This window comes from Salmo salar, chromosome ssa09, assembly GCF_905237065.1.
Source record: "Salmo salar chromosome ssa09, Ssal_v3.1, whole genome shotgun sequence".
Taxonomy (NCBI): domain Eukaryota; kingdom Metazoa; phylum Chordata; class Actinopteri; order Salmoniformes; family Salmonidae; genus Salmo; species Salmo salar.
In genome coordinates, this window is record NC_059450.1 from 78,904,910 (window position 1) to 78,919,489 (window position 14,580).

Consider the following 14,580-nt stretch of genomic DNA (forward strand, 5'->3'; position numbering starts at 1 on the left):
CTAATGTAAAAAGCTGGTTTTTTGATATAAATATGAACTTGATTGAACAAAACATGCATGTATTGTATAACATAATGTCCTAGGGTTGTCATCTGATGAAGATCATCAAAGGTGAGTGCTGCATTTAGCTGTCTTCTGGGTTTTGGTGACATTATATGCTGGCTTGAAAAATGGGTGTCTGATTATTTCTGGCTTGGTACTCTGCTGACATAATCTAATGTTTTGCTTTCGTTGTAAAGCCTTTTTGAAATCGGACAGTGTGGTTAGATTAACGAGAGTCTTGTCTTTAAATGGCTGTAAAATAGTCATATGTTTGAGAAATTGAAATAATAGGATTTTTAAGGTTTTGAAAATCGCGCCACAGGATAGCAGTGGCTGTTACGTAGGTGGGACGAATTCGTCCCGCCTAGCCTAGAGAGGTTAAACAACGTTTGACATGTTTGAACGAACCTAAATATAAAAAAATGCATTTTATTGAAAGAGGAGTCCCGCGGCCGACGGAGCTTTTGGAGCAGCCTTCAGAACGTGCTAACAAGAACAAGCTATTGGGACATAAAGGATTAACTTTTTCGAACGAAAATACATTTGTTGTGGACCTGGGATTCCTGGAAGTGCTTTCTGATGAAGATAATCAAAGGTAAGGGATTATTGACAATAGTATACAAGAGTAGATTTGATATGCGATTGTTCCAAGATGGCGCTGACCTGTAACGGTAGCCTATTTTTCTGAGTATCGCATCCCCTTTTATCGCAAAGTGTGATTACCCAGTAAAGTTATTTTTAAATCTGGCATTGCAGGTGCTTTCAAGAGATGCTAATCTATAAATCTTAGAATGACAATATTACATTTTTAAATGTTTCACCGGATGCATTTGAGGGAAAATAGTTAGTCAACGTCACGCGCCGATGTAAAATGCTGTTTTTATATATAAATATGAACTTTATCGAACAAAAGAATGCATGTATTGTGTAACATGATGTCCTAGGAGTGTCATCTGATGAAGATTGTCAAAGGTTAGTGCTGCATTTAGCTGTTTTTTGGTTATTTGTGATGCATGTGGTTGGTCGGAAAATGGCTATGTGGCTACTTTTACGATATACTCCTCTGACATAATCTAATGTTTTGCTTTTGCTGTAAAGCTTTTTTGAAATCGGACAGCGTGGTTCGATTCAGGAGAGGTGTATCTATAAAACGATATAACATAGTCCTATATTTGAAAAAATATATATATTACATTTTGTTATGCTAATGGCGATAGGATTTTTCGCTGGATGTCGAGCCCGACCAGGGGTTAACAAGAAATTTGTGGAGTGGTTGAAAAACAAGTTTTAATGACTCCAATCTAAATGTATGTAAACTTCCGACTTCAACTGTACATACTTTACATTGTTTGCAAGATCAGACACTATAATCTGAATGTTAATTTTCAGAAGTTGCTTTCATTTCAGCTCATCGAAATTGTAAACATTTAATCTGTATTAAATTATAACTTTTTCAGTTCCACATAAAATGAACCCATCAAAATAAAGTTATCTTTCACCTCTTTCTTTGGATGTAAGTGTCGAGATGATGCGTTAAATCGCAGACGAAGCTTTAGCGTTCTTATAGATGCTACGGAAAGACAATGGGGGTGTTTAACAGGTCATTAGAAAAATGTCTGATCACTGCTCTTCGTACTTGGCGACTTCAACCTCCTGACATCTGCATTCGTTTAATTTCTTTCCAACTCTCTCTTTCCCCTCCTTACCTCTTTTGACCTCCGCCTTTTCCAATCCCCTCCAACTCACAAGGCAGGCAATGTGCTTGACCTCATATTTACTAGAGGCTGCTCGCCTACTAATCTCACTGAAACCCCCTCCAGATCTCTGATCACTACTTTATTTCCTTTTCTGTCTCCCTTTCCTCCAAACCTAACCACTCAGCCCCTACCCAGATGGTCTCCCTTTCCTCCAACCCTAACCACTCAGCCCCTACCCAGATGGTTATGCAGCGTCGCAATTTTCGCTCTCTCTCTCCCACTACTACTCTTCTATCCTACCATCTCTCCCTGCTGCTAAATCCTTCTCCCTCTTGTCTCTTGATTCTGTCTCTTCGACCCTGCTCTCCTTCCTTTCCGCATGCTATGACTTCCACTGTCCCCTTTCCTCCTGCTCCGTGGCTGAGTGACCAATTGAGAGCTTACAGAACAGGGTTGCAGGTAGCTGAGCGAAAATGGTGGAAAACTAAACTTCCAGGGGACCTATCATCCTTTCACTCTATCCTCTCTACCTTCTCTTCCTCTGTATCCACTGTTAAAGCCACTTTCTACCACTCACAATGTTAAGCTTCTGCCTCTAACCCCAGGAAAATCTTTTCCACCTTCCCCTCCCTCCCTCCTCCCTCTCTGTGGACAACTTTGTCAACCACTTTGAAAAGAAGGTTGACGACATCCGCTCCTCATTCACTCAGCCTATCGAATCCACTGGTCCCAGTCAAACATAACTACCCTACGCCTTCACCTCTTTCTCGCCTCTCTCTCCAGATGAAATCCTGCGACTATTGAGGTCTGGCCGCCCGACAATCTGTCGGCTTGGCCCCATCCCCTCCTCCCAGACCATCTCTGGAGACCTTCTCCCATTCCTCACTTCCCTCATCAACTAATCTCTGACCATCGGCTGTGTTCCGTCTGACTTCAAAACGGCCTGAGTCGCTCCCCTCCTCAAGAAACCAACACTCGACTCATCTGACGTCAGAAACTATAGACCTGTATCCCATCTTTCTTTTCTTTCCAAAACACTTGAGTGTGCTGTCTTTGATCAACTCTTTCGTTATCTCGCTAAGAAAAATCTTCTTCACCCTAACCAGTCAGGCTTCAAAATGGGTCACTCAACCGAGACTGCTCTTCTCTGTGTCACAGAGGCTCTCCCCACTGCCAAAGCTGACTCTCTCTCCTCTATACTCATCATCCTAGATCGATCCGCTACCTTCGACACTGTGAACCATCAGCTCCTCCTCTCCACCCTCTCAGGGCTGGGCGTTTTGGATTGCATCCTACCTGGGAGGCCGTTCCTACCAGGTGACGTGGAGAGGATCTGTGTCTTCACCACGTACTCTCACTACTGGTGTCCCCCAGGGCTCGATTTTAGTCTCTCTCCTTTTCTCTCTATATACCAAGTCACTTGACTATGTCATATCCTCACATGGTCTCTCCTATCATTGCTATGCAGATGACACTCAACTACTTCTCTCCTTCCCCCCTTCTGACAACCAGGTGGCGACACGAATCTCTGCGTGCCTGGCAGATGTCGGCCCACCACCTCAAGTAACATGCTCGACAAGAAAGAGCTGCTCTTCCTCCCTGGGAAGGCCTGCTCGCTCAAATACCTCTCCATCACGGTTGACAACTCCACAGTGTCGCCGTCGCAGAGTGTAAAGAACCTTGGCGTGACCCTGGACAATACCCTGTTGTTCTCAGAAACATCAAATCAGTGACTCACTCCTGCAGGTTCATGCTCGACAACATCCGTAACGTATGACCCTACCTCACACAGAATGTGGCACAAGTCCTAATGGAGGCATCTCCTGTCTGGACTACTGCAACTCGCTGTTGGCTGGGCTCCCCGCTTGTGCCATCAAACCCCTGCAACTTATCCAGAATGCTGCAGCCTGCCTGGTTTTCAACCTTCCCAAGTTCTCCCATGTCACTCTGCTCCTCCACACACTCCACTGGCTTCCAGTCAAAGCTCGCATCCACTACAAGACCATGGTGCTTACCTACGGAACAGCAAGAGGAACTGTCCCTCCCTACCTTCAGGTTATGCTCAAACCCTACACCCCAACCTGAGCACTCGTTCTGCCACTTGTGGTCTCTTGGCCCTCCCACCCCTTTGGGAGGGCAGATCCCGCTCAGCCCAGTCCAAGCTCTTCTCTGCCTTGAAGCTAGGACAGAGTCCATGCCCATCTTCCGAAAGCACCTGAAACCCTACCTGTTCAAAGAGTATCTTAAATAAATGGTGATAGGGCTACCTATCATTCTGTATTGTCTAGTATAGGCCACTATCTCTTTCAGTTCCATTTCTGGAACGGTTGTGTGTAGTTTCCATGTGTTTATGTCCTGTTTATAGAGTAGCTAGAGTCAGACTCAGAGAGAGCTGCCTGCCTATTGCAGTCCTGAGGCTCCAGTGGATTGGCTCTGTTTCAGAGTGGGGCTAGGCAGGCAGGCAGGGTGAATGAGCTTGGGGGTTGATTTCACACTGCAGTTGGCAGCTGCTTTTCCTGCAGTCGGGACCCAGCACACACCCCAAGGGTCAGACTCACTGGCCTGGAATCCCAGCCTGCCTGACTGCCTGCTGCATGACAGAGGCAGCGGAGGAGGCACAAGCCCAGAATGTGAATAAATAAATCCATCTCACATCACAGTGGATGCCAACGTTTACACTGAGGGCTGATGCATCACAGATACACAGTGATACCCCACTATGCTATGGTGATAAATGGTGTGTCTCCGCAGTGCATCCGGCTGAGTGTTTTATCACTGAAGTACCAAACCTTGAGAGGAAGGGGCTTCAGAATATTAAGTGTAAGAGTGCAAAAGTTAAACCTTTCCGCTCCCTGCAGCTGATTTCAGATGCAAATCGTGGCCAGCTGTCAAACTGTTTTTGGAACTGTGCACATACAATACACACATGCACATAACAATGTACAACACATTCACACTCTAACTAGACACACCCAAACACGCACGCACACAAACACACCCAAACGTACGCACACACACGCATTACGCACACACACACACACACACCCAAACACACGCGCACGCACACACGACATGGGGGGCTTACCTGTGACTTTGAGCTCCGTGGTCCTCCTCACCACCCGGCTGCCATACTTGAGCTCACAGGTGTAGTTTCCGCCGTCGTCCTCCTGTACCTCAGGAAACCAGATGTTGGTGATGTTCACCATGATGGAGCTCCGCCACGTCCTCTTCTCACACTCCTAGACAGACAGGACACATTAACATCACACCATCACACAGTGTTATACCGCGTCAGTTTCATCTTGTTCCATATCTTTTGATCCAACTCACAGTCATTAACTACCGATTCACTATGTTACATTTAATTACGTTTATTTAGATACCCATTAGTGGATCAGGGCTAATCTTCTTGGGTTCATACACAAAGACTATACAACGTTTCTGAGAATAAGAGTGATTCGTTACCTTATACCAGGTCATCTGCGGCTGCTTGTAAGGGGCGAGGTAATCCTCGATGTCGGGGCAGTTGATCATCTTGCTCTTAGTGATCTCGGCTTTCTCCAGGTGGCGTATTTTACTGTTAAAGCACAGGCCTTCGTCGTTCTCCTCCACCGCCAAGGACATGGACACCTTCATGCAGTAGGTGGAGTTTCTGCAGAGGGAACACAACACAGGAGGCTTTATGTTTCCCCAAGTTCACCTCTAGCCAACAGTCATCACAAACACACAAAAGCACACATCGATTTCTCCACGGGGTTTCATCTGTGAACTAGCAGAGCTCTTAAACACTGCCATTCATTTCATCAATGCCTCCCTTCCTGCCTGTGATGATGTAAAGTGGAGCCTCTTTTTACTTTTTTTTTGCCAACAACATCAAGAACAATAGGCAGTTTGAACATGGAGGATATTGGAATGGAATATTTCAAAATGCTTAAGTTAGTAAAGAGATGCGGCTCCCCCTGAAGCGGCAGGAGCACATACTGTATGGGAATGAATGCGCATATCATTGCACTAGGCAGGCACCAGTGAGAAGTACAAGTCTCCTTCAGGGAGGCCTGTGTCAGGGCACATGACCCCTAGCTCAACACATAGCTACTGCCATGGCTACTACACTAGGTTCCCATTGAAAATGCATGAGGGCTTTCAGGCATGGGATTGCCCTCCAGTGGCATTGTGTGTCAGCCTCTCAAACGCTAAGGCCCCCTGAACTTCCGCTAGCAAGTTCAGCCTGTTTAATGCCAAGATTTTACTTTTCAGCATGAAACATTTAGCTGGTTTTAGACTTGGACATCAGGCTGTGAGTGTGTGTGTGTGTGTGTGTGTGTGTGTGTGTGTGTGTGTGTGTGTGTGTGTGTGTGTGTGTGTGTGTGTGTGTGTGTGTGTGTGTGTGTGTGTGTGTGTGTGTGTGTGTGTGTGTGTGTGTGTGTGTGTGTGTGTGTGTGTGTGTGTGTGTGTGTGTGTGTGTGTGTGTGCGTGCGCGTGAGTGCGTGCGTGCGTGTGTAGAATTCCTGGTCTCAGGCAACAGAGATAGAGAGTATAGCTGTTCTGGGCTACTTTATTTATGAACTATGACTAAAAAACTGTTCACAGGGCACTTGCTGTGTCTGGTGACAACGGTCTCATATTGTGACGAATAAAAAGCCAAACAACAACAGACAAACAGGGGACAGATGTGTGAAGTCACTCAGGACAAATGAGGATCTGTTACTGACAATTAGCCCAGTTAATCACGCTGCATAACTATTGTGCTATACTGATAAGACTGCTTCCACTTCATGAATAATTAATCTCTCACTCCTGCCATTACTCTCAAGTAGCCTGGGCTACACCTCACCAGTTGAATTATATGCTTAATAAAAAAGGGATTTCTGTGTGCTCGCGGTTCCTGATTACATCTGTTAATGTGATCTTCAATGAATCTAACACATGACAACCTTCAAGATGTCGCCCACCCAGGTGGGTCAGTGTCTCATGGGTCAGCGGCTCTTAGCTTTCTTGAGACATTGAATAAGCATTCTGAACACCAATACGCCTGAATGACTTCCTGCCATGTAATTTCCCCTACACAGGTTTCCGTGTGAGCCATAGTACAGAGAGCCAAACTGTGTAAATGCCCTCTTGGCAGAGGTCAACCGTGCATCAGGCTCTTTCCACTAGATCTCAGTAAAGGACTGTAACACATGAACGGTGCTAAGTAGTTTCCTATATCGTTGGGGGACCGCTCTGACACCGCAGCCATGGAGGTCAATGCAGAAGCCTTTCATTGCAGTGACCTGACCTTGGAACTCTGTGGGGTAAACACCCACAGACAGACAGAGAGACAGAGAGCGACTGATGCTCCGCTGCAAGTAGGTCACTCATGTTGTTCTGTTTTGCTGCATTTCCTGTTTGTCCTAAGAACCCCCTGAGAAAGTACATAGCCTCAGAACATCTAGAAGAGGCTTGTCTGGGGAGAGCAGTGACAACGTAGCACCCAGTCCTGGCAGAGGAGACATAGAGCACACAGAACTGCTCTCTGGGGCACGCTGCCACGGGCACGCTGCCACGGGCCCTCCCCTCACACAGGGAGAGGATGAGGAGGAAGTTGGAGATTAAATCATATGATTAATTCACTGGTAATGAACCTCATTTTGGTTCCTTCTTCCACAGCCCTTAGCGCTCCTATAAATCTCTCTGTGGAAGATGGGCCTAGAAGGACCCCAGGGCCAATTATACTGACTGACAGTGTTGCTCTATGAGCTTCATAGACATTAGCACTGTCTTCCACTATGATTTGACCTGTTTTCATTTTGGATCGTCAGCTGAGATGGCCTATACCACAGAGAGCAGCATCTTGGCACTCTTGTCTAATACTAACACTCCCTTTTCATTATACTTAAGGGATGGTTCAACATTTACAGAAAGGGGACATGGAGGAAAATGGGGGAGGGTCATGCCTTTTCAATTTCAGTCAGGGGGAGGGTTAAGTATTTTTTATCGAGTCCAGGGGAGGGTATTGTAATTTGCAATTAATTACATTTCTATGTTTCTCACTGTCTAAAAAATATTTGCTAATTAGGTATTATACAGTGGTTCTTCCTTTAAAAGTTTTGAGTTTATGCCACGACCGTTTGTGGTAGATGGTGGCAGATTGTGGTAAATTACGTCATTCTGGCAACAATGGCTGACACTTAAATAACATGCCATAGAATTCTGCGGCACCCCGCAAGCTGTGCTGCAGTACGCCACAACTTTTAAAGGAAGAACCACTGTATGGATGTGTGCCTGATGCCATCACTCATCTCTTAATCTTTGCTGGGAGTGTAATATCAAGTGTGCCTATATGCCAGTGGTCACCAACCTTTTCTGAGTCAAGATCACTTTCTGAGTCAAAATGCAAGCAGAGATCTACCGTTCAGATTGTTTTTTAAACATCTAGGAGGACACAGTCTTCCTTTCAGCTGATGGCAAATCTCAAGTCTCACTGCATTATTTCTGCCTCATGCACGAATTCATGTCGTTACTCCTATGATCAGAGAAAGTGAAATATTCCTCTATTGAAAATACATTCAGCTAATAATAACAACAGAAGCTTATTGGAAGACTATGCAATACTCATTCACTACAGCTGCAGTGCTGGTTGTAGCGTGAGTGGAAGTAGGGAGAACGCACATTTTATAGTTTATAAAAGTGTTGACAGTGCTGAATAACAACTTAAACATGAACTTTGTCACACCCTGATCTGTTTCACCTGTCCTTGTTCCTCCACCCACCATGAACTCTTTAAATAGCTGACCTCCGTGTCAGTGAACTGCTTGGTGTGTTAAATTAAAACCAGGACTGAAATTGAGGGGGTACAGTATGTGAGGATATGACATAGGCCTACCTTATGTTAAAGAAAATGGCAAAAAGCAGGCCTAGCCCTCGTTAGCTTAAGATTTTGAAGAAAATAAAAAGGATCTGATTATAAGAAGTGATTTATAATGGCGCTTCGGTCCTTTAACGTTTAGAGGCTGAGCTACAACCTTCTATAGCCGAGGAGACAAAACAATGGACTTAATCTAATTTTGTCGCTATCATTTCTGTGATACAGAAGATGTTTTAAACCCAGACAGCTTTTAGGGAAACATTTGTGACCCACTGGGCACAGATGTAATTTCAATGTCTATTCCACGTTGGTTCAATGTCATTTAATTGGGTTAAGCCACAGAAGAAGAGTAGCAGTAGCTAAAGCTTACATTTTTTTTGCGTCGGTAGGCCTACTCTGTCTGGTGGACAAGTAGGTCTAACTTTTGAAAGTACCATGCTTAGATTCATAATGACATCTCAGATTGAATTATTTACAAACGGACAGTTTCGTTACAAACAACACATAGGCCTATGTGTTCATCTTATTATAAGGCTATCTCTCTGTCCATTCTTAGCCTGAAACTTCAGTCATTTGTGTGGTATTAAAAAAGATTCTGCTGTCTCCAGTCATGTAAAATGACATAGAATTGCATGAAATGCATTTATAGAAGGCACATTTTTCTCATACCCGCAAATACGATGGTAGATTCATGCAATGCTTTTCCTATAAAGGAGATCTTTCCATCCACAACCTTCTGGCCCGCAGGCCTGTGCACTATCAACATTTCTACGTTGCCATGTAACGCGTACAGGATGAAGAACAGTTTCTAAAACTGCATTTCTAAGGCTCTGGTCTGTCCAAGAAGAGGGTAAACAGTAGACATGTTCTCTGCTATCTACTATGTTTTTATTATTATTTTGGGTATAGGGGAGGGTCACTTGTTTTTTTTTCAAGCATTCAGGAAGGTTTCGTTAAAAATATAGGGTAGGGCCAACCATTTTTATTTCAGAGAGGTCCAATTTTCTCCAGGTAAGCCTTTAAAAAAAAATACGTACACTCCCTAATGAGAAGGCACTTGTCCATCTGTGTAAGGTTCTGTATTTATTTTCTTAGTTAACCTTGTGTTCTGTTTCTTTGTGTTCTTGAACGTAGCCCTGTCTATAATTTTTGTTAATTGATTTCACCTATGTTAGTCACTCGCCTGGTCTCATCAGCTCCTTATTTAGTTCAGTTCATTCTGTTTGTGGTGCCTTTGTGAGGTATTGTTCGTTTTGACTCTACTAAGCCTTTTCCTAGCTCCTTTGTGAGAACAAGTTATAGCCTTCAGTCCTAGTTTTGATTCACCTGCCTGTTTGCCTTCCTGTGTATGACCATTGCCTGCCTGTCTCCATGATTCCTGCCTTCTGCGAAGGTGAAATAAACACCTGCCGTGCTCTCTGTGTGACTCTACACCTTTTTCTCCCTGAGTATTAATTGCAATGAGGAATAAAAGCAATTTATGTAGGTTAGTTTGAAATGGTTGTTGATGTTATTTTAATTAATTGTGATGCAATGCAAAACCTTTATGAGCTTATGAATGGATTTATCAGGTCCCCAGATGCTTTTGCAAGTCCTTCAAAATCTCTGTGGGGAGAATTTCCTACACATCTCGCTGCCTCGATTGCTCTGCTGTCGGAAACATTACATCAAACTCTTGAACTTAATAAAGCACCTTACTAAAGATGGATTTCAGCGAGAGAGAGAGAATTTTACATGCCACAGTTTAAATCTAAATGTAGGCCAATTCCATTGATTAAAATGGGGGGAGAAATGATTTTTTCCACCATTTCTCTGTAAGAGGGAGGAAGAGGAAAATGTAGTCAAGTTTTAAAGAGGAATGCTAAATATTTAAGAGAACATCAGCCCCCAATTTCATTTCAATAGGAACCACTCTAACTGGGAATGAACCACGAAGACCCTACTTCTGGAGCTATTAAACCTCTAGTGTAAATGACCTTTGGAGAAAAAAAGTAACAGACACACACTCTCACTCGCTCTCTCTCTCCCACTACACACACCAAGAGAAGATCAAACAGACAAAATGTACAAGGAAATAAAAAAAAAAGGTGTTGAAAAGCCATGGAAAAAAACAAGTCAATGTGTGAAAGAATCCGAGTACCTCATCACTACACAGGATAATGGTGTTTCTATTGACTCATGGGCCATTGATGAAACTTTCCATATCACTAATCTGCAGGAGTTGGTTCAACGTGGATCAATGGGTTGGTGTGATGTTCAAGGTTAAATGGGCGCAAGGGTGGTCCCTATGGGGCTGCTACGCAGAGCAGCATATCAGCGATACAGCCAGGTTTTCTCCAGCGTCAAACCTCCTTACTGTGCCGTTGCCTTTCACACACATATACACACAAGCGCGTACACACACAGACACAGTCAGAAACTTATGCACACACCACAGTGCTCTGACTAAGGTTGCAAAATTCTGGGAACTTTCAATACATTCTGGGTTTCCTGCTTATTCAACCCTGATTCTGGGAATCCAGTTCCTGGGGCCTCATTTATCAATATTGCGTATAAACTATTCTAAGATACTCTTTACGAAAGGAATTTTGAATGTTCGTACTCATAGAAAAAGTGTGATTTATCCAACAGTCTTACAAACGTCATAATCATTGATAAATACCAATTGTTCTCAGCCTCAGTGCTCGGGCACAACTTCTGCTATTTGCATTTCGAAACACTCCCTAATTAACCATACACTGTATGGTCAAAATCATCCCTTGTAACGGCTGTCTTCGTCGTCAGATGAAACAGAGAAGTCATCGTCGGAAAAGGTGGACCAATACGTAGCGGAGGATGTGTTCATATTCAATATTTAATTAATAGAAACACTTCAAACAAATCACGAAAATGAACGACAGCCTACAGTTCTGCTAGGTACAAAACTAAACAGAAAATACAATTACCCACAAAACCCAAAGGAAAAACATGCTCCTTATATGTGACTCCCAATCAACAACAACGAACTACAGATGTGCCTGATTGGGAGCCACACACGGCCCAAAACAAAGAAATACAAAAAACCTAGAAAAAGAACATAGAACGCCCACCCAATGTAACACCCTGGCCTAACCAAAATAAAGAACAAAAAAAACCTCTCTATGGCCAGGGCGTTACATCCCTTTAAAGCCCGTTGGGAATATACAGTGCCTTCAGACCTCTTGACTCTTTCCACATTTTGTTACAATACAGCCTTATTCTAAAATTGATTACAACAACAGGGTTTCAGACATGTTTGCCAATTTGTTATAAAAAATAAACTGAAATATCACATATACATAAGTATTCAGACCCTTTACTCAGTACTTTGTTGAAGCACCTTTGGCAGCGACTACAGCCTCAAGTCTAATTGGGTATGACTCTACAAGCTTGGCACATCTGTATTTGGGGAGTTCCTCCCATTCTTCTCTGAAGATCCTCCCAAGCTCTGTCAGGTTGGATGGGGAGCGTTGCTGTACAGCTATTTTCAGAAACATGTCCCAAAGGCACTCCTGCGTTGTCTTGGCTGTGTACTTAGGGCCATTGTCCTGTTGGAAAGTGAACCTTTGCCCCAGTCTGAGGTCCTGAGCACTTTTGATAAGTTTTTCATCAAGGATCTCTCTGTACTTGGCTCCGTTCATGTTTGCCTCGATCCTGACTTGTCTCCCAGTCCCTGCCGTTGAAAAACATCCCCACAGCATGATGCTGCCAGCACCATGCTTCACCGTAGGGATGGTGCCAGGTTTCCTCCAGACGTGACGCTTGGCATTCAGGCCAAAGAGTTCAATCTTGGTTTCATCAGACCAGATAATCTTGTTTCTCATGGTCTGAGAGTCTTGGCAACTCCAAGCGGGCTGTCATGTGCCTCTTACTGCGGAGTAGCTTCCGTCTGGCCACTCTACCATAAAGGCATAATTGGTGAAGTGGTGCAGAGATGGTTGTCCTTCTGGAAGATTCTCCCATCTCCACAGAAGAACTAAAGAACTCTGTCAGAGTGATCATCAGGTTCTTGCTAACCTCCCTGACCATGGCCCTTCCCCCCCGATTGTTTAGTTTGGCCGGGCAGCCAGCTCTAGGAAGAGTCTTGGTAGTTCCAAACGTCTTCCATTTAAAAATGATGGAGGCCACTGTGTTCTTGGGGTCCTTCAATTCTGCAGACATTTTTCGGTACCCTTCTCCAGATCTGTGCCTCAACACAATCCTGTCTCGGAGCTCTATAGACAGTTCCTTCGACCTCATAGCTTGGTTTTTGCTCTGACATGCATTAGTTCCGAAGAAAAAAAATATTCCGAGACTGAAATAGAAGTACTAGAGATTGAATACAACCAAAAGGTTTTATTTGGCTCGCTCCATTGAGGCTTGACCAGTAAAAATAAAAACATAGCTACAAAGAGAGGACCATTAGGACAATTCAAGTTGCTTTAACAATGGCAAATATACTTCAAATGAGTAGGCAGCTGACCAATAAGCCATCCATCCTCAACAGCTCCCTCCTGTAGGAGTATAGGCCAACATTGCTGTGTCGTGCATTCCACCTGGCCACCACATTCAGCATTGTCATTTGCGCATCACATAACCTATCACCTGCACATTAAGAGTGTAAATCTTTTCTGTTCACATAGTTTAACTTGTTTTAGGATTGTGCTTTTATGGCGATGTGGCTGTCGTCTACTGCTCTGTTCGTATTTGGGAGCCCATTGATGGCAAACAAACCCCTCTGGACTTCAACTTGTTGTGCAATGGTGTATGGAAATTGTATGTTACATTTTGTTTTGCTGATGATTGCATCCAAAACATTGGCTCATCGAGGGCTGTGAGAAGTGAACAGCCACTGAAAAGTGGCTGTTGACTAAAACCTGAGGGCAGATAACACTTGGATGTGCACCAGAATGGCATGTGTTTGCCTTTCTAAAGCAGGTCTTAAATCCTCATGGGAAATGATATCTGATGAGCCAATCTGTACTTTCTGCAAAAAAACTCCTACCAGTCTTCCAAAAGAGCAATATTAGCCTCTCATTCGATTTCCCATTATCTCAGACTTTTATTGTACTTCAACAACGGTTTCACTTTCACACGTACCTCTAATTTAACAAATGACTGTACTTTATATGGATTATTATCATAAAAAATGCACTGTAGTGGTCAAATGATACAGTATGTCAGTCAAGATATGTGGCATGAATTCACAATGGAAATACAATGAAATTGAAAACTGATTTAATTATCACTCTCACAGTTTCAAAATACACGGAGTAGACAAATCATTAGGAACATGTTTCGCCCCCCTTTTCCCCTCAGAACAACCTCAAGGCGTCGGAAGCGTTCCACAGGCATGATGGCCCATGTTGACAACAATGCTTCCCACAGTTGTGTCAAGTTGGGTGGTAGTGGATTTCTACTCCAAATAGCTTATTTCATCTTGGATTGAGATCTGGTGACTGGGCAGGCCACTGCAGTAAGTTGAATTTACTGTCATGTTCCTGGAACCATTGTGGTATTATCCTGCTGAAAAAAATCAATTTGCAGATGGATACACTGCTGCCATGAAGGGATGCACCTGATGCTGTTCAGAAATCCTGTGGCATTCAAACGTTGCTCCACTTTTATCAAGAGGCCCAATGTCTGCCATGAAAACACACAGCAATCCATCACACCACCACCACCATCAGCCTGATACGTTGACACGCGGCATGATGGATGCATGTACTCGTGGTTTTCTCCATACCCTAGTCCTCCCATCAGTGTGAAACAGCAGAAACCGCAATTCATCAGACCAGGCAATGTTTTTCCAATTCTCCAGTCCAGTGTTCTGTTTCTTAGCCAACTGCAACCACAGTTTCTTGTTGTTTGCTAAAAGAAGAGGAACTCTGTAAGCTGCCATACCCCATTCGTGTCAGGCAACGACGAGTTGTGCATTCTTTTATGGGACTTTGGGCACCAATGTTGTACTGGACTGTCAGTTGACTAACTGTAGCC

The 14,580-nt window shown here is 43.9% G+C and overlaps 1 protein-coding gene across 1 annotated transcript in view; it reads right to left on the reverse strand.

Moving 5' to 3' along the window:
* LOC123744796 (X-linked interleukin-1 receptor accessory protein-like 2) overlaps positions 1 to 14,580 on the reverse strand; it is a 277,022-nt gene that overhangs the window by 20,841 nt on the left and 241,601 nt on the right. The window contains exons 4-5 of the mRNA XM_045724982.1: positions 5,205 to 5,391; positions 4,809 to 4,978 (exon numbers count right to left, since the gene is read on the reverse strand). Of these exons, the coding sequence (XP_045580938.1) occupies positions 4,809 to 4,978; positions 5,205 to 5,391 (357 nt within the window). The remainder of the gene's footprint in view (positions 1 to 4,808; positions 4,979 to 5,204; positions 5,392 to 14,580) is intronic.